A 19,481-nucleotide genomic window follows, 5' to 3' on the forward strand; every position below is an offset into this window, starting at 1 on the left:
CAGCGAATGTTACAAAACATTAATCTAGTTCAATTTTTCCTAATTTGTTTTAAACTTGAGGATTTTTTTTTTTTGGTTACCTTATTAAAAAAAATCCACTGAACGTTAAATTTTAACTCTTTACACTTCTCTAACTTAAATTCAGATTCATACAAATGGATATGCTTATATTTTTTAATTAGAAAAGTAATACATATTTATATAGAAAACTTAGAAAAGAAAGAAAAGTAATAACAAGAAAAATCCCCACCATGGCTCCCACACGTGGATTTTTAAAAAACGTAGGTGAAGCCACTAGGGTACGCATGGTTTTGCAGAGATGTATTAAGTGTCTAATTCATTTGAAGTTTCTAAAACTTACTGTGTCTGCTTTCTTATATGAAGGTAGACTATTCGGTTGTCATTGTGATGGTTATTCCATTGTATTGTCGGACCATATTCTTGCCTGATAGACTGTTATAGTGGATCTGTGAATAACTTTTCCATTGAGTTTTCTCTTGGATGAGTTCTTCGCACATATTCCTCCCTGTAGGCTTGCTGGTCGGAGAACACACACACTTTTAGAGCTTGTGCACATGCTTTCTGGGAAGAGCAAGTGGCTTCCCGGGCCAGTGACTCAGTGTGCCTGTTTTTCAGTGTCCCTGCCAATTTTTTTTTTTTTCTTTTTTTGCGGTACGCGGGCCTCTCACTGTTGTGGTCTCTCCCATTGCGGAGCACAGGCTCCGGACGTGCAGGCTCAGCGGCCATGGCTCACGGGCCCAGCCGCTCCACAGCATGTGGGATCTTCCCGGACCGGGGCACGAACCCGTGTCCCCTGCATCGGCAGGCGGACTCCCAACCACTACGCCACCAGGGAAGCCCCCTGCCAATATTTTTTAAACCACATTTTGTTCTCTAGTTTAACAGTTGCTTTAATGAGCATTTTATTTATTTATTTATTTTTAGAGAAAAACTTCTGTTTATTTATTAGGCTGCGTAGGGTCTTCGTTGCTGCACACGGGCTTTCTCTATTTGTGGCGAGCGGGGGCTACTCTTTGTTGCGGTGCGCGGGCTCTTCATCGCGGTGACTTCTCGTTGCAGAGCACAGGCTCTAGGTGCATGGGCTTCAGTAATTGTGGCACGTGGGCTCAGTAGTTGTGGCTCGCAGGCTCTAGAGCGCAGGCTCAGTAGCTGTGGGGCACGGGCTTAGTTGCTCGGTGGCATGTGGGATCTTCCCGGACCAGGGCTCGAACCCGTGTCCCCTGCATTGGCAGGCGGATTCTTAACCACTGCACCACCAGGGAAGTCCTAATGAGCATTTTATTTTATTTTTTTTATTTATTTTAAATACTCATCTTTTTTTTTTAAAGAATTAATTATTTATTTAGTTGCACTGGGTGTTAGTTGCGGCAGGCGGGCTCCTTAGTTGTGGCATGCGAACTCTTAGTTGCCACATGCATATGGGATTTAGTTCCCTGACCAGGGATCAAACCCAGGCCCCCTGCATTGGGAGCGCGGAGTCTTATCCACTGTGCCACCAGGGAAGTCCTCTAATGAGCATTTTAAAAGTAAGTTAGCAAGGCAAGGACTTTCCCACATGGGAGTCCTATTTTCCCTCATTTAAATTGTTAGAATCATTCGACCCCTCGACCCAGCAGTTTTTCATATGAAGAAGATGTAGACCAGGCAGGTTAAGTGACAAATGGCCAGAGACAGAGTTGGGATGAGAGTCGAGGTTCCTTTCTGCTGTGTCTCTCAAGCTACATCTCAGCCACAGAGAATTAGCATTTGGGGTCCTTTGGTGCAATATCCACGCCCTGACCCGTTGGATTCTTGGGGCCAGCCTCTGCTGCATCCTAGATGAAGGGCAGTTTCTAAACTTGCTGTCGCATGAGGCAGTCTAATCCGTCTTAAGGGGTAGAAAAATCTTCCATGATTCATCCACCCAACAGTTACTGCGTGCCTACAAGTACAAGAATGGGAATCCCAGGAGCTGGGAACACAGCAGCAAGCCTGCAGAGTTCTTAGTTCTTGTATCCACTGTCCTTACGTTTCTAGTGATTTAAAATCAGCTTCCCTATACTTTTCTTTTTGTACATCTTTTTAATATGAATTTATTTATTTATTTTTGGCTGCGTTTGGTCTTCATTGCTGCATGTGGGCTTTCTCTAGTTGCAGCAAGCGGGGACTACTCTTCGTTCCGGTTCATGGGCTTCTCATTGAGGTGGCTTCTCTTGTTGTGGAGCACAGGCTCTGGGCGCGTGGGCTTCAGTAGATGCGGCACGCGGGCTCAGTACTTGTGGCGCATGGGCTTAGTTGCTCCGCGGCACGTTGGGAATTTCCTGGACCAGGGCTCGAACCCATGTCCCTTGCATTGGCAGGCGGATTCTTAATCACTGCGCCACCAGGGAAGTCCCTCCCTTTACCTCTTATTCATCAAATCTAGCTCTGCCCCTTGTAGCAAGACAGAAGCAACCTGCTCCCTCCTCCACATCCTGTCCCTTCAGCTACTTGAAGACGTCTCCCTCTCCCACGTGGACATTCCCAGCCCCTTCACCTGTTCCTCTGATGACGTCATTCGTGGAAATACCTTTTATCATTTACCCAAGGAGTACAGAAACATGGAAAATTCAGATATACAGGAAAAGGAAAATTAAGTTGATCCATGATCCTACCAATCAATCCCATTCTGTTTGTTTCTATTCAAATTTATTTTTCCCTTTTAAAGACTAGATCATTCTGTTTTTCAACAGTCCTCTTGTTAGTGGCACAGCACTTAGTGGTACGGCATGAACATCCTTTCACGTCGTCGGATATTTTCCTACAGTTTTATCTTAAATGCCTGCGTCATAGACCATTGAGACCAGAATGCAGTCACCCACCTGCCCTTGTGTCAGTTATTAGGTGGTTTCTCACATTTCACCAGGAAAAACAATGCTGCAGTTAACTCACTTGCAGTTAACTGCAAGATCTCCGTTAATTTGTACAGATCTGCGTTAATTTCCTTAATTAAAAAACCCAGAGTGGAATTGGCTGGGAGAAAGGACTTAAACTTTTCTAAGATTTTGCATTGTACATTTCTGGATTGCACTTGCAAGTGTGCTGTTGATGTTACCGTCATGAAGCCCTGCCCGTCGTGTCACTCTGTCCTGGAAGTGCTCAGACTGTTGCTGTCCCTTCTCTTACCCCCCAAGTGTGGCTTCAAGATTGGGTGCTGCCCTGGAGGGGTGCCCTGACCAGGGTCCCTTCTCCCCCTCACCTGGTGCTAAACCTGGTCATCTCTGCGAGTGAAGCTGCTGAAGTTGGGGTTCTTGGCCAATTCCCTGAGTTGGACTCAGCTTCTGAAGTTGGTCCGAGGGTGGTAGAGTGCTTCCGCCCGGGCTCCAATGTCCCCGGATATCATAACCTGTGCTTTCTCCCTCTGTCTAGACCTGGGGCTAGGCGTGCTCAAGGTGCCCAAAGAGGCTGACAAAGGAGGCAGGGCCACGTCTGGGAGCACAAGGAAAGGAAAGCGGCAGCACAGTTCCCCTCAGAACCCACTCCTGGACTGCAGCCTCTGTGGGAAGGTGTTCAGCAGTGCCAGTTCTCTCAGCAAGCACTACCTGACGCACAGCCAGGAAAGGAGACACGTGTGCAAAATCTGCAGCAAGGCCTTTAAGCGTCAGGACCACCTGTATGTAGGAGTCTGGTCAGGACGTCTGTTTAGGGGGCTGCTGGGGGCTGGGCGTGTTCCTGGTTCTTTTGCATCCCCTCCCATCCACCTGCACCGCCCCCCACCGTCGGGTGTCCCAGGTGTGTGCGACCTGTGCTCCTCCCACGGCCAGTGTTTGGGGGCGCAGGGCCTACACTGCCCCGGACAGCCCGCCCTCCCCAGCCTCCAAATTCACTCCAGTGAGGAGAGCGCTGCTGCGAGTTGCAGACAGGACTCTTATGCTTTAAAAACACACTCCAGAGGCAATTTTGTCACAGAGGGAGTTGGGCTAACTCTGTAGAGAAATTTTCAGAGTCCCTGGTAGGTGTCTGAGCAGAACAGATATGCACTCCATGAGGAATATATGTTGGGAGAACACCAGGGCGTGAGGGGCTCTGAAATGCCTGTTTCTAGAACATGGCAATGGAGTGTTCACTCTTTCTTTTCCCTTTTTAATTCCCCCTTTTTTTAACTCGATTTTTTTTTTAACTTGACTTTAAAAGGCAATCTCAGTATAAGAGTTAGGAGCAGAATTCTGTTTGTTCTTCATGTCTTAGAAATGATAAGCTTTTCTTGCTGCTGAGGGAAGAGAGACAGACTTTCAAACCAAGAGACTTGTAAGTGGGAGAGGACGACCCCTTGCATTTTTACAGCTCGCCCAGCCTTTACTGAGGGCTTCGATGAATCCCGCTTTCATTTCATCCTCTCCCCTCTCCCCATTAAGAATGGGAAATGATTTACTCCTGTCACAAGCTGGTAACAGTTAGGGCTAGAAAGCGGGTCTCCGGATCCCCTCTCTGCTGCTTCCCTCAGATGGAGGCCAACGGTCCACATTTGGGAAAGGGTTTTATTATTTATTGGGCCACGTTGATTAGAACCATCCGGAGTAGGATTGTTGGGAACCCAGAGGGTGATTTACCCATTTGTTTATATTTATAATATATTAATGTAGATATAAGTATGATGTAAATATAATACATACTTGCATTCTTTTATATTTGCAGAAATTATAGGCAAATTTGGTGGGTTTTTTTTTTTGTTTTTTTTTTTTTTTGCTGTGGGGCTCCCAGGTAGCTGTCTAGAGGAATCCTATGGGAAGGCAAAGACTCCTTTGTTCAAGGAAGGATCATCCCCAAGTTAGCATTTCCTCAAGTGCGTTCTCAGAACTCTGGTTCTCTGGTTCTTGGGGATGCTAAAAGGGGCTATTTAAAAAAATGGTTTTGTGGGCAAATGAGTTTGAGAGACATGGAAATTTAAACAGATATCTCTTTATCTACTCTGTGGCTTTTCAGTTGGCTACTATGAACCTACAAGAAGTAAACAGTGTTTTTTCAAAACTTATTTGCCAGCTGAGCCCAAGTCCTCAGGGAGCAACTCTGGAGACTAGTGTTCCTTAGGAACCCACTTTGGGGAACTCCGACTTGGCTCCCACTGATTTTTTTAATCTCAGATTAGGGGTTTGCTTAAGGGTGGGGGAAAGAGCTCCCCCTTCCAGATGGCTTTGACTGTAGCAGGGGTCTTTCCTCATAGGGTCTGAGCACAGTTTCTGAGTTGCGATGCTGCTGCCCCCTGGGGACACGCCTGGGTTCCTGCAGTGGGTGACCCACGCCGAGACACCCGCTAACTTCCTCCTCATGTGATTCCAGGACGGGGCACATGCTCACCCACCAGAAGACCAAGCCCTTTGTATGCACTGAGCAGGGCTGCAGCAAGAGCTACTGCGACTACCGCTCCCTGCGCCGGCACTACGAGGTCCAGCACGGCCTGTGCATCCTCAAGGAGGCCCCCCCGGAGGAGGAGGCCTGCAGGAACTCACCCCACGCGCACGAGGTGGCCAGCCAGCCCGCACCCGCAAGCCTGTGGTCCCTGGTGCCCCCGGAAACCCCATCCCCCAGCTCCCTGTTGCCCAACCGAGACCTCCTGCGCTGTATCATGAACAGCATCGTCCAGCAGAAGATCCCTCCTTCCGGGCCAGCCCCGGGAGGGCCTTCAGACAGCGGCGAAGGGAGTAACACGGCCTGTTCCTGCCTGCCCTCGTCAGGGTCCTCCTTCTGCGGCCCAGCCAGCACCCCGGCGGCCCCAGGAGCCCTGGGCACTGAGGTTCCCGAGGAGCCCTGGCCCCCACGGAAGGAGCCTGCGACGGACGTGTTAACAGCCGTCCACTCGCGGGCAGCGGAGAACAGCGGCCCTGACCCAGCCGAACCGGAGCTGCCGCTGCTCCAGCCCCCATCATCCCTGGAGGGCTGGCCCGAGGGCGCTCCCCTGCCCACCTGCCTGCCTCTGTTCCGTGGCCAGACTGTCCCCACCAGTTCCCAGCCATTAAGCCACCGTTTCCAGTGGCTCCGAAACCTGTCGGGCTGCCCTAAGAGCAAAGGAAACAGTATGTTTGTTGTCCACAAGCCCTCTGCGGTGCCGTCCCGGGAGGGCTCCGAGCCTGGCCCCGGGCTCAGCAGCGACTCCCCTGCGGGGGAGCCCTCACCCAGCCGGGGCACCAGTCCGGAGGACACGCCGCCCTTCCCTCCCACGCTCCTGAAGGCACCGGAGGAAGCCTCGGGTGACCCCAGATATGCCGGCACCAGCGGGGAAGACGACTCCTCGGCTTCCAAGAAGAGCAAGTTTGACTGCAACTCCTTCTCGTGGCAGAACCCTGGTGAGTCTGGCCCCCAGGACGGCCTGAAGCCCAGCGGCCTCCCGTCGGATGCCACGCCGCTCTTGCGGCAGCTGTTCCTGAAGTCTCAGGAGTCTCTGGTGAGCCACGAGCAGATGCAGGTGTTCCAGATGATCACCAAGTCCCAGCGGATCTTCTCCCACACCCAGGTGACCGCCACCTCCTCCAAGCTTCCCACGCCCGACGGCAAGCAAGTTGCCCTGAAGTCACTGCAGGGGCTGTGGCCACAGCAGCCCCCGCCTATGGCGCCCACTGTTGACTCTCTCCATGCTGGCCCCGTGAACCCTGAGCCAGAGGGATCCCTAGCCTGCAGGAGAAAATCCACACCCGCTTTCCCCACAGAGGCCTCCCCCAGCAGCGTGAGCCAGGATACAAAGGGAAGACCAAAAGTGGCTGCCGCTCCACCTGCCCTCACAGCGTCATCCCTGGACCCGCCTGGGAACCCAGACATCTCCTCTCTGGCCAAGCAGTTGAGATCCTCGAAAGGGACCTTGGACCTGGGGGACATCTTCTCCCCCGGGGGCCTGCGTCAGACCCAGTTAGGAGGGGAGGAGCCATCCAGAGCCCGCCTCCCAGGGAAGCAGGCCCAGGCTGAGAGTGGCATGGCTTCCGGGGCCACGAAAGGTGAAAAGGGCCCAGCCTGCTCCCGGGGCGGAGGCTACAGGCTCTCCTCTGGCAACTCCAGGGCCCAGCGCTTTTCAGGCTTCCGGAAGGAGAAGGTGAAAATGGATATGCGCTGTGCGGCTTCTCCAAGCCAGGTAGCCATGGCTTCCTTCTCGTCATCGGCCGGGCCTCCAGCGGATCGCCCCTGGGACTCCAAGTCCAAGCTGACGATATTCAACAGGAGCCAGGTACCAGGGCCCTCTCACGGGACCTGACCGTGCAGGAGGCAGAGTCTCGTCCTTACCTGTTTCCGTGTTTCTAACTTGTCCAGGCACTGTATTTGACCTCAGCAAATCCTCAGATGCAGTTTGTTTACAGAGGGGGGAATGAAGGTCCAGAGAAGTGATGGTTCCTCCCATCACCCTCAGCCCTGCAACACACACACACACACAAAACAGAACAGGGTTTTAGAGTTGTCAGAGACACTTTGTGTCATGCTTCTTCACTAAACTTTTTCTATTTGCTTCCTTTCTGCCTTTCGCTTCCTTTTGGATTTGCCTCCTTCACTTCTTCAGAGAATGTAAAGGCAGAGCTCCTTTGCCGTTGACATTCATACGTGAAATGCTATGTCTTTTCTGGCTGTGAATCACAGGTCCACAAGTCCGACTTGGCCCCTGCTGCAGGCCTGGCGCCAGTCTGTCCTTGTGGAGCAGCTTGGGTCCTCCCACATCGTGCCCACGAGGTCCTGGGCGCAGAGAGCTTGGCCACTTCTCTTCGTGATGTTCCGAGGTCCAGCATCCTTCCTGTTACACCACAGCTACCTCCTCCTCTTTTTTTTTTTTTTTAACAGCTTTAATATTCACGTACCATCTAATTCACCACTTTGAAGTGTACCATCCAGTGGTTTTTAGTGTGTTTACAAGGTCATGCACCCATCGCCACTCTTTGCCAAAACCCTTTCATCACCGCAAAAAGAAACCCCACACCTTTGGTTGTCACCTGCAATCTCTCCATCCCTCCCAGCCCCTGGCAAGCATGCATCTACCTTCCGTCTCCATGGATTTGCCTCTTCTGGACACTTCACGTGATTGGAATCATAACGCTACATGGCCTTTTGTGTCTTTTGCTTCTTTCACTTAACAGGATGTTCTCAAAGTTCATCTGTGTTGAAGCATGGATCAGAACTTCATTCCTTTTTATTGCTAAGTAATTTGTCCATTGTATGGATACACCGTATTTTATTTATCCATTCATCAGCTGATAGATATTTGGGTTGTTTTCACTTCTTGTCCATTGTGATAACGCCGCTATGAACATTTGTGTACAGATTATTGTTTAGACATATGTTTTCATTTCTCTTGGGAAATACCTAGGAGGGGAATTGCTGGGCTATAGGGTAATTCTATTTGAGGGAGTGCCAGACTTTTCCAAAGTGCCAGACTTTTCCAAAAAGCTGTGCTGTTTTATATTCATACACCCAGAGTGTATGAGGCCTCCAGTTTCTCTGCATCCTCACCAACACTTGTTATTGTCCAGTTGGTTCTTTTTATTACAGCCACCTTAGTGGGTGGGAAATGATAATCTTATTATGGTTTAATTTGCATTTCCCCGATGGCTAATAATCCTGAGCACCTTTTAATTTGTTTATTGGCCATTTGTGTATCCTCTTTGGATAAGTGTCTATTCAGAGTCTTTGCCCATTTTTAAATTGGGTTGTGTTTTTATTATTGAGCTGTGAGAGTTCATTATGTATTATAGATACATAAATATACATAAATACATATAGATCCCTTATACATAAATATACATAAATATACATAGTCCCTTATCCCTTTCACTTCTTGATGATGTCCTTTGAAGCACAGAAGTTGTAAGTTTTGATGAAGTCCAATACGTTCTGTCTTTTGTTTGGTTTTGGAGTCATCCAAGAAACCACTGCCTACTCCAGGGTCACCAAGAATTACACCTGTGTTTTCTTCCACGTCTTATAGTTTTCACTCTTGCATCTCATTTCTGATATGTTGACTCAGATGTATTTTCGTCTTCAGGGTGGAAATATCTACCGGCTCCCCGACCCGATGAAGGAGGAGAACATGGCAGGTGGCTGGTAAGTTCAGAAGCCCCTCGGGAGTCCTCTGGTGGCTCTGATGTGCTGGCTGTGGGGGAGCGAGCTCTGGATGCTTCACTCCTGAAGGGGCGAGCACCAGGCCACGGAGCACCGGGGGCATCATCTCCATTTCTTAGGGTTCGTCCAGAGCTGTCAGAGGATCAGTGTTTGGGGACAGAGTCCCATTCTCCCTTTTTTCCCCACAGTAACCAGCACAATGGCGGTCCCACAGACTGGGCAGAGCCAAGGAGCACTTACGTCTGCAAGAATTGCAGCCAGATGTTTTATACAGAGAAAGGGCTGAGCAGCCACATGTGTTTTCACAGCGACCAGTGGCCGTCACCTCGAGGGAAGCAGGAGCCGCAGGTGAAGGGGCGCGAAGCTGCCATTCATCTCAGGATGGAGTCCTCCTGCGGGGAGCCTGGCTGGGGGCCAGGAGTCAGGGCTCTGCTGCTCTGGAGGGGCCCCTTGCTCCCTACCTATTGTGTCTCTTAAAGGGCTGGCTCTTCTCTGTGTGTAGGTGTGTGGCATGGAGTTTTGCAAGCCACCAAGACAGGTGCTGAGGCCGGAGGGCGACAGGCAGAGTCCCCCGGGAGCCAGGAAGTCCTTGGACAACATGACCGCAGCCCCTTTGGTGGTCCCTGTGTCGGTGCCTGTGGCTCCAGCGAACCATCCCCCGGGGAGCAAGGTGGGTGCACTTCCTTCCAGCTGCTTTCCACCTGCCAGTGGGAGCTGTGAGAAAAGCCCCCAAATCCTGACTCCAGAAGAGCTTGGTTTGCGTGTTCATTCATCCATTCAACCTGCAGTGAACTTCCTTTGTGTCTGGCCCTGTGCTGGGCAGGGCTGGGGACACTGCAGCGACCACAACAGGCCTGCCCCCGTCTCCTGGGGCTTCCAGCCCAGCGGAGTAGATAGACCCATCCCCGGACACTGACGACCCAGAACGGGCCGGGCTGGGAGAGGGAGCTGTGGGAGCCCCGGGGGCACCAGAGACCCTGCCTGAGGAAGCGGGTGTTGCAGCTGAGAGCTGGAGGATGAGGAGGGGTAAGATGGGCAGAGAGGAGGGGAGATTGCGTGGAGGTAAGAGAGAGTGTAGCAAGCTCAAGCCATCGTCTCTTCAGCCTGTGCTGGAAGACCCCACCTGGAGAAGTTCATGCTGGACTCGGGGACGGGGTGCATGGAGCCCACTGTTGGTCTCGCAGGAGCTGCTGTCATTTTGAGGAGAACAGGTTTTCCTTTTGTCATGCTGTTGCACCCGTCTGGCCCCCACACTTTAAGTGCCAGTCACTTTAACAACGGACATGAGTTTCCAAAATGGTCTGAGTGAGGGCCTCTCCTTGGGGGGTGTGGGTGCCTGAGAAGGCTCCAGCGTCAGAGGTCGCCCGGCTTAGGGTCTGGAGTCTGGCTCAGGCGTGGTGGCCCTGCCCGGCTTCCTGCGCTGAGGACTCTGCTGGGTGTGCGTCTGGCTGGTCAATACCCTTTCCCACTCTCAGGCCATCTTGAGGACTGAGCTGTGGGGCCGGTGGCCTCAGGTGACCCCCGTGGTTCTGAAGTCTCTTCTTCTCCAGGGACAGGAGAAGGACGGGGAAGAGAGAGACAGCAAGGAGAGCAGGCAACACAGGAAGCGGAAGAAGCTCCCCCGGCCCAAGGCACTGCTCATCCCTCCTCCGCCCTCCATGTCTGGGGAGCCGGGCCCGGGAGGATGCCGCCAGAGCTGCCTGCGCTCGCCCGTGTTCCTGGTGGACTGCCTCCTGAAGGGACTGTCCCAGTGCCCTCCCTACACGCCGCCCCCAATGCTCAGCCCCATCCGGGAGGGCTCTGGGCTGTATTTCAACACTCTCTGTTCCACATCTGCTCAGGCCCGTCCCGACAGGCTCATCAGCGCCATGCTTGGTGAGTGAGGTTGATCACCCCACGACGGGCCTGCGGGGGGCCAGACCCCCGCGCCCTGTAGAATTTGGTCCAGCCATTCTTTCTGGCCTACGCCTGGGTCTGGTCTGGGGGTCCCGTTGCTGTTCAGAACTATCCCAGGACCATCTGGGACCAGCAGCCTTCTAGGTGCTTATAATTTTGTAGCCAGAAAGAAAATAGACGCCATTTAGCCTAACCACCCTTCTGCCTGCCCTTTCGAGTAATTTTTTAAACAGCTTTATTGAGATATAATTCACACGCCATATGAATCACCCATTTAAAGTGTACAGTGTTTTTTTTAGTGTATTCTTAGGATTGTACACCCATCCCACAATCTAATTCTAGAGCATTTTCATCACCCCAGAAGATTATATCCACGAGCGGTTACACACAGGCCCTGTAGCCCCCAACTCCTCAGCCCTGGGCAACCACCCGTCTACCAACCTACTTTTTCTATGGGTCTCCCTATTCTGGACATTTCATATAATTGGAATCATACAATATGTGATATTCTGTGTCTAGTTTGTTCACTTAGAATAATGTTTTCAAGGTTCATCCATGTTGTAGTATGCATCAGTGCTTCATTTCTTTTCATGGATGAATGATATTCCATTCTCTGGATAGACGACATTTTATTTATCCATTCATCAGTTGACGAGCATTTGGGTTGTTTTCATCCCTTGGCTATTGCAAATAGTGCTGTCAAGAACATTTATGTATAAGTTTTTGTTGGACATAAGTCCTCATTTCTCTTGGGTATATACCTCAGAGTGGAATTGCTGGGTCGAAGGGTAACTATGTTTAACCGTTTAAGGAACTGCCAGACTGTTTTCCAAAATGGCCGGGTCATTTTAAATTTCCACCAGCGTTGTATGAAAGTTCCAGTTTCTCCACATCCTTGCTAACACTTCTTATCTGTCTTTTTTATTATAACCATCCTAGTGGGTGTAAAGTGGTAGCTCATTGTGGGGTTTTATTTTGTTTGTTTGTTTTGCGGTACGCGGGCCTCTCACTGTTGCGGCCTCTCCCGTTGCGGAGCACAGGCTCCGGACGCGCAGGCTCAGCGGCCATGGCTCATGGACCCAGCCGCTCCGCGGCATGTGGGATCCTCCCGGACCGGGGCACGAACCCGCGTCCCCTGCGTCGGCAGGCGGACTCCCAACCACCGCGCCACCGGGGAAGCCCTGTCTTGGTACCTTTATGGAAAATCAGTTGACCGTAAATGATTTGAGGCTTTTCTTCTTTTTAATACAGACGTTTTACAGCTATAGATCTCCTTCTGAACATTGCTTTAGCTACATTTTGTAAGTTTTAGTACGTTGTGTTTTTATATTCATTCAGCTAAAGTATTTTCTAATTTATCATTCCACTTCTTGTTTAATACACTGATTATTAAGGAATGGATTGCTTAATTTTCACATATTTGTGAATTTTCCAAATTGCTGCCTTTTATTGATTTGTAATCTAATTCTCTTGTGGTCAGAGAACATACTTTGTTTCTTTTTAAATTTAATTTATTCAATTTATTTTTATTTTTTTGGCTGTGCTGTGCGGTTTGCAGGATTTTAGTTCCCCCACCACGGATCAAACCCATGCCCCCTGCAGTGGAAGCGTGGAGTCCTAACGACTGGACCGCCAGGGAATTCCCTTAAATTTATTTTAAAATTTAAAATTTATTGAGGCATGTTATATGGGCTAGAATACGGTCTGTCTTGAAGAATGTTCCATGTGAATTTGAGAAGAATGTATTCTACTGATGTTTGGTGGAATGCTGTATTTTGTCTGTTTTGTCTAGTTAGTTTCAATTTCCTTGTTCATCTTCTGCCTAGTTGCCCTATCCACTGTTGAAAGTATTGAAATCTCCAACTATTATTTTTTAATGTTTTATTTCATCCTTCAGTTCTGTCGTTTGTTGCTTTGTGTATTTTGGGGCTCTGTTTTTAGGTGTGTATATGTTTGTAATTGTCACATCTTCCTCATGGCTTGACCTTTTATCATTATGATGTGATTGTGATATCATTTGTCATTATTACAATAATTTTATCATTATCTCTAGTAATATTTTTTGTTTTAAAGTCTAATGTGCCTGACATTAGTATAGCCATTCCATTCTCTTTTATGGTTGTTGTTTGCTTGGTATGTATTTTTCTCTTCTTTTACTTTCAGCCTATTTGTGTCTTTGAAAATAAAGCATGTTACCTATAGACACCATTAGTTGGATCATGTGTTTTTTTTATCCAGTCTTACAAACTCTGCCTTTTGATTGGTTTGTTTAATCCATTCTTGTTTAATGTTATATTGATATGGTTGGATTTACATCTGCCATTTTGCTTTTTATTTTCTATATGTTACATGTCTTTTTCTCCCTCTGTTCCTCCTTTCCTGCTTTCTTTTGTATTAAGTATTTTCTAGTGTAACATTTTAATTCCTTAATTTTTCACTTTTTCTTAGTCATTTCTTAGTGGTTGCTCTAGGACTTAAAATATATGTCTTATCAGAATCTGTTAGGTTGTGTAATAACTCATTAACAATGAAATATAGAAACACTGCCCCTATCTAGCTCTATTCCTTCTAACTCTTTTGCTATTATATGTGAGAGACCCAGTAATACCTTACTGGTCATGTTTACTGCTTTATATAATTTTATTTCGTGTAAAAAACCTGAGAGAATAAAGGAGAGCAAGCATGATTTATAGAGGTTGTTGTATTAACCTTCTTATTTACCATTTCTGATCTCTTCATTTATTCTTGTGGATTTGAGTTACTGTCTGAGGTGATATTCCTTTACTCCAATGCAGCTGTGCTCCTTGTGCAGTTACTGTCACATATATCATATTTCTATATGTTACAGGCCCACAATACATATTGTTTTATGCAGTTGTTTTTTAAGGCACTTAAGAAAAGAAATATGCAATCATACTGAGTTTTATAGTTACCCAGATTTACTAGCGCTTCGCTTTTTTTTTTTTTTTTGGTTTGAATTCAAGTTACCATCTGATGTCATTTGCTTTCAATCTGAAGAACTTTCTCTAGTATTTATTTTTATTAGGGATATATAATTCACATACCATACAATTCATCCCTTTAAAGTATATAATTTAATGGTTTTTAGTATATTCACAGAGCTGTGCAACCATCACTACCATCAGTTTTCAGAAATTTTCATCATCCCCAAAAGAAGCCCTGTACTTATCAGCAGTCCCTCCTTTCCATCCTCCCCACCCCCAGCCGTGGGTAACGACTAATCTACTTTGTCTCTATCGATTTGGCTATTCTGCGTATTTCATGTGAGTGGAATCATACAGTATGTGGTCCTTTATGAACGCCTCCTTTTAGTTAGCATGATGTTTTTAGGTTTCATCCATGTTGCAGTATGTATCAGTATTTTGTTCCTTTTTGCGGCTGAATAATATTTCACCTTTAATATTTCTTGTAAGACAGGTCTGCCAGCAACAGATATTCTCAGTTTTTATTTCTCTGGGACTGTCTTTATTTTACCTTCATTTTTGAAAGACAATTTGCTGAATATAAGATACTTGGTTGACCCTTTTTTACTTTCAGTAATTTGAATATATTATCCCATTGCCTTGTGACCTACATCGTTTCTGTTAAGAAGTTAGCTGTTAATCTTACTGTAGTGCTCTTGTATGTAACAAATTGTTTTTCCCTTTTTGCTTTCAAGATCTTATCTTTATTTTTGCTTTCAACATTTTGCCTATGTTATGTCTGGATGTAGAGCTCTTTGTGTTTAACCTTTCTTGGAGTTTATAGAGTTTGCTGGATATACATATTGTTTTTCATCAAATTTGGGAAATTTTCAGCCATTAATACTTTAAATATTCTGTCCCTTTCTCCCCTCTTTCTGGTACTCCCACTACATATATATTGTTGCATTTAATGACATCTCACATTTCTCTGAGGCTCTCTTCACTTGCCTACATTTTTTTCTCTCTGTTCTTCAGATTTCATAGTCTCCATTGTTCTATCTTCAGGTTTGCTGATCGTTTCTTCTGCCAGCTCAGATCTACTGTTGAGCCTTATTTTGATTATTGTAGTTTTTTAACCCCAGAATTATTTCCATTTGGTTCTTTTTTTTTTTTTTTTTTTTTTTTTTTTTTTTTGGCTGCATCGCACAGCATGCAGAATCTTAGTTCCTCGACTAGGGATCGAACCCGTGCCCCCTGCAGTGGAAGCGCGGAGCCTTAACCACTGGACTGCCAGGGAAGTCCACATTTGTTTCTTTTTAAAAAATAATCTCCGTCTCTTAATGGCATTTTCTCTTTGATGAGAAATTTTTATTTTATCCTACTTTAATCCTTTAAGCATGGGAGCCGGGGGAAGAAGCAGCCCCCATCTCCTTGGCTGCACCTACCTGGGTAGAGCTTCCATTACAAAGAGCTGGGGGCTAGGTGGGTAAGGGAGTGAGCCATGGCTCCAGTGCCACAGACTCTCACTGTTCTTACCAAGGTTTAGTAGATTTTCCTAAATGAGTATTTCTTAAAATGCTGTATGCCTTTAGGACAACTTGCAGAGACTTTAGCTTACTGTTCTTTTTTTTTTTAAATTATTTTTATCAGTAAATTTGTTGTTTTGCCGAGTTCCTTACTCTACTTTTTCAGAAGTCTTATCCCCCTTCCATGCAATCTTTTTATTTTATTGTGATGTGAACAGTTAATCTGTGATCTACCCTTTTAACAAATATTTAAGTGTGCAATACAGTATTGTTGACTATAGGTACAATGTTATACAGCAGATTTCTAGAGCTTGCTTAATTGAAACTTTATGCCCATTGATGAGTAACCTCCCATTTCCCACTCCCCCAACCCCTGGTTACCCCATTCCACTCTTTGATTACATTGATGTGAATTCAACCACTTTAGATACGTTACATAAGTGGAGTCATGCAGTATTTCTCTTTCTGTGACTGGCTTGTTTCCCTTAGTATAATGTCCTCAGTGGTCATCCATGTTGTTGCATATTGCAGAATTTCCTTTTTGTAAGGCTAAATGGTATTTCATTGTATGTTTATATCACATTTCCTTTACGTGCTCATCTGTCAATGGACATTTAGGTTGTCTCCACATCTTGGCTATTGTGAATAGTGCTGGAGTGAACATGGGAGTGCAGATATCCTTTTGAGGTCTTGACTGTGGTTCTCTTGGATGAATACCCAGAAGTGGGTTTGCTGCAGGATATGGTAGTTCTACTTTTAACTTTTTTTTTTTAACATCTTTATTGGGGTATAATTGCTTTACAATGGTGTGTTAGTTTCTGCTTTATAACAAAGTGAATGAGTCATACATAAACATATGTTCCCATATGTCTTCCCTCTTGCGTCTCCCTCCCTCCCACCCTCCCTACTACTTTTAACTTTTGAGGAAACTCCATACCATGCAATCGTTTTTTTCCTAATTTTTAATTTTATATTGGAGTATAGTTGATTTACAATGTTGTGTTAGTTTCAGGTATACAGCAAAGTGATTTCGTTATACATAGTCACATATCTATTCTTTTTTAGATTCTTTTCCCATATAGGTTCTTACAGAGCATTGAGTATAGTTCCCTGTGCTATACAGTAGGTCCTTGTTGATGATCTATTTTATATACAGTAGTATGTGTATACCATGCAATCTTGAAGAGCCTGCCTTTAGCTGCTCTGGAAAGGCAGGCAGAAAGGGCCTCGCGGGGCAGTTCTAGCCAGTCCTCTTGAGGCTCTTCTTTGGGTGTTTTCCAGATCACGTGGACGGCTCTTTTGGCATCTGTGTGGTGAAGGACAACACCAAGATCAGCACTGAACCGTGAGTTGGGACAGACTTAGAACCTGAGGATCCTTCCAAAGTGGGGATGCTTTCACCCTCCGTGCATTCCAGTGTCGGTTTTTCCCAAGGGAGCCTTCATCCCGGGAAAGTCAGGTCTACATCCAGAGCCTCTCTAGGAGAGAAGTGGTGGATTTTTCCAGGTGTTTCTCCAATATTCCTTCTGTCCAGACATACCATAGTTGGATCTCTGTGGACAGAATGCCCAGCACCCTGGGGTTCTAGGTAGAATTGGTGATGCCACAATGAGACACTCTTTTATAGCCACGGGCTGTGGCTAGATGGATGTTACCTTGGATGTGGAAGCATACCAGGTATCAGCACATAACTCCTCTGTCCTACCCCAAACGCCTGAGGCCAGAAATCTGGCTATGAAGCGAACTGGAGGAAGGAAGAGAGTATCCCGCAAGAGGTCTGTGGAATACGTGCGCGTGTCTATTGGGGTGATGGGCACTCCCGGTGTCTGAGAGATGGCCGAAGGGTTCCACAGAGCAGGGCTGTGGCCTGAGAGCAGGGCTCACCGCACATCTCTCTTTTATTTCCCATCTTGGTCACACACATATGTCTTGTATGTCCGTGTGTGTGGCCTCATTTCAGACACATCAACATAGGAAGCCGGTTTCAGGCTGAGATCCCAGAGCTCCAGGACAGATCACTGGCTGGAAGCGATGAGCATGCAGCTTCTCTGGTCTGGAAGCCATGGGGAGATGTGATGACCAACCCGGAAACGCAGGATAGAGGTGGCTGAGACTTTGGGGCCAGGTTCCCAAGGGCCCTCCTCCATCTCCAAGGGGTTTCTCCTCCCAGTTCTCACCTTGACCAAGAAGCAGTGACCCCCGGGCGGGGGTGGGGTGGGCAGAGCTGGCCTTCGGCGCAGTACTGCTTCGCTGTGCTGCAGTCCCTTGCGCCACCTCCCCTCTCACCCAGTAGCTGGCCAGGCCATCGAGAGCAGGTGCCAGGAGCAGGGTTTCTGCCCGTCCTCCTTGTCCCTCCCTTCCCTCAGCCTGCTGTTAACAGAGAGGTGAGGGAGATGGTGGCAGGAGCCCCCCGCCCCACCTGTGCTGTCGGGGAGGTTTCCTCTCTGGCACTTGCTGACCCTCTGTGCCTCCTCTCCTTCCCGTTGCCGGGCTGCCTGCTGGAAACAGTGACCGAGCTCTGCAATGTGGCCTGCTCCAGCGTGATGCCGGGCGGGGGCACCAACCTGGAGCTCGCTCTGCACTGCCTGCATGAAGCCCAGGGCAACATCCAGGTGAGGTGCAGGCGAGGGTGGGCTCAGAGGAGCTGTGAGAAGCTCCCTGCTCTCTTACGGCCAGGGGCTCTAGGCGCAAGACACGTGCCTTCTACTTGGGACTTTGCAGCTCACGAGAACCAAAGGCTGGCCACCCGTCCTTCTCCCTGGTCGCTTTGGGACTGGTGGTGTCCTTGTGAATGTAGGGGAAATGCACACATACGGGGTCAATCAGTTATTTATCTGGGGTGACAGCAGAGCACCAGGGTTCCTCCAGCGTTACCTCATCTCAGCGGCACTGGGGAGGGGGTGCCTAGCAGAAGCAACTCAGGGCCTGCATTAATCTGGTTTATTTACTGAACTTTAACTTTTTGATTAAAAATGGTGTGTGAAAACCTCTGATGCAACAGAAATGCCTCTGCCTCCTCCAAGGACCCTCCTCACAATCCTGAAGTTTAGCAAAGAAAGAAGTCCAACTCTGTGTAGTGGGAGAAGAAGTCACGTCACCCGAGTTGGAGACCCAAGAGTCAGGGCTATATGGTGCTTTTTCTCAAGCTGAGATGCAGTGGCTGGCACGTGGTGGGTGCTCAGCAGAGTAATCAGCACATATTTACTGGGTCCTCCTGATACCTGGTGATGTCATGGTATCAGGCTGGGGCCAGCTCAGGGGCCCATTCTTGGTTTAATGCTCTGCTGCCACCATCTTGAAATTCTTAACAGTTTTTCAACACAGGGCCCCGTGATTCCATTTTGCGCTGGGTGCTGCAAATTGCATAGCTAGTCCTGACCGAGGTTACACTGTTGAGCAAGACAGATGCCCTCTCCTTGCAGGGCTTACATTTTAGGAGAGTGAACACATGAAATACATTTTTTTAAAGTGATAGATAATGATTAGTGCTATGAGGACCATAAAATGGGATAGGGCAGGGGCAGTGCAACTCCAAATGCTGCTCCTTGAAGAAATAAGGAGCTTGTGCCAGAATAAGTCCACACGCTGTTTCCTTCAAGTAAATCTTGCTATGAAAAAGGTAACGTCGGCTGCACTCAACAGTACGCTTAGTGCTGTAGGCAATGTGTCCCAAGTGGTTCACAGCTGGTGGCCAGTCCACAGACCGACCACACTTTGAGTCGCTCTGGGGTAGGGGTGGCTTTGGGGAGGGCTGCACATATTTTCTGAATGAATGAAAGAATGAAGGCGGGCCTCTACCTCACCTTCCCTCCCTCAGAGAGTTGCCCGCCACTCCTCTCGTTCCAGGTTGCCCTGGAGACCCTCTTACTGAAAGGACCCCAGAAGCCACCGACTCACCCTCTCGCCAACTATCACTACACAGGTAACTGGAGCGTGGCTGCCCGCGTGGTTTTGGCCTGGCTGAGGCCCCTGTGAGCCAGTCAGTTTCCATGGCAAGCTCTGCCTCCAGGAGTTCTCTTGGGGCCTGCACCTGCCCTCCCAGAAGGGCCCATCCTCTCTGGGGGACTCA

The 19,481-nt window shown here is 48.0% G+C and overlaps 1 protein-coding gene across 1 annotated transcript in view; it reads left to right on the top strand.

The window, feature by feature from the left end:
* Positions 1-19,481, top strand: part of ZNF541 (zinc finger protein 541) — a 37,251-nt gene that overhangs the window by 12,361 nt on the left and 5,409 nt on the right. The window contains exons 3-12 of the mRNA XM_067718882.1: positions 3,409-3,652; positions 5,317-7,189; positions 8,990-9,048; positions 9,255-9,414; positions 9,569-9,736; positions 10,617-10,941; positions 16,694-16,757; positions 17,373-17,515; positions 17,921-18,024; positions 19,259-19,334. Of these exons, the coding sequence (XP_067574983.1) occupies positions 3,409-3,652; positions 5,317-7,189; positions 8,990-9,048; positions 9,255-9,414; positions 9,569-9,736; positions 10,617-10,941; positions 16,694-16,757; positions 17,373-17,515; positions 17,921-18,024; positions 19,259-19,334 (3,216 nt within the window). The remainder of the gene's footprint in view (positions 1-3,408; positions 3,653-5,316; positions 7,190-8,989; positions 9,049-9,254; positions 9,415-9,568; positions 9,737-10,616; positions 10,942-16,693; positions 16,758-17,372; positions 17,516-17,920; positions 18,025-19,258; positions 19,335-19,481) is intronic.

This window comes from Pseudorca crassidens, chromosome 20, assembly GCF_039906515.1.
Source record: "Pseudorca crassidens isolate mPseCra1 chromosome 20, mPseCra1.hap1, whole genome shotgun sequence".
Taxonomy (NCBI): domain Eukaryota; kingdom Metazoa; phylum Chordata; class Mammalia; order Artiodactyla; family Delphinidae; genus Pseudorca; species Pseudorca crassidens.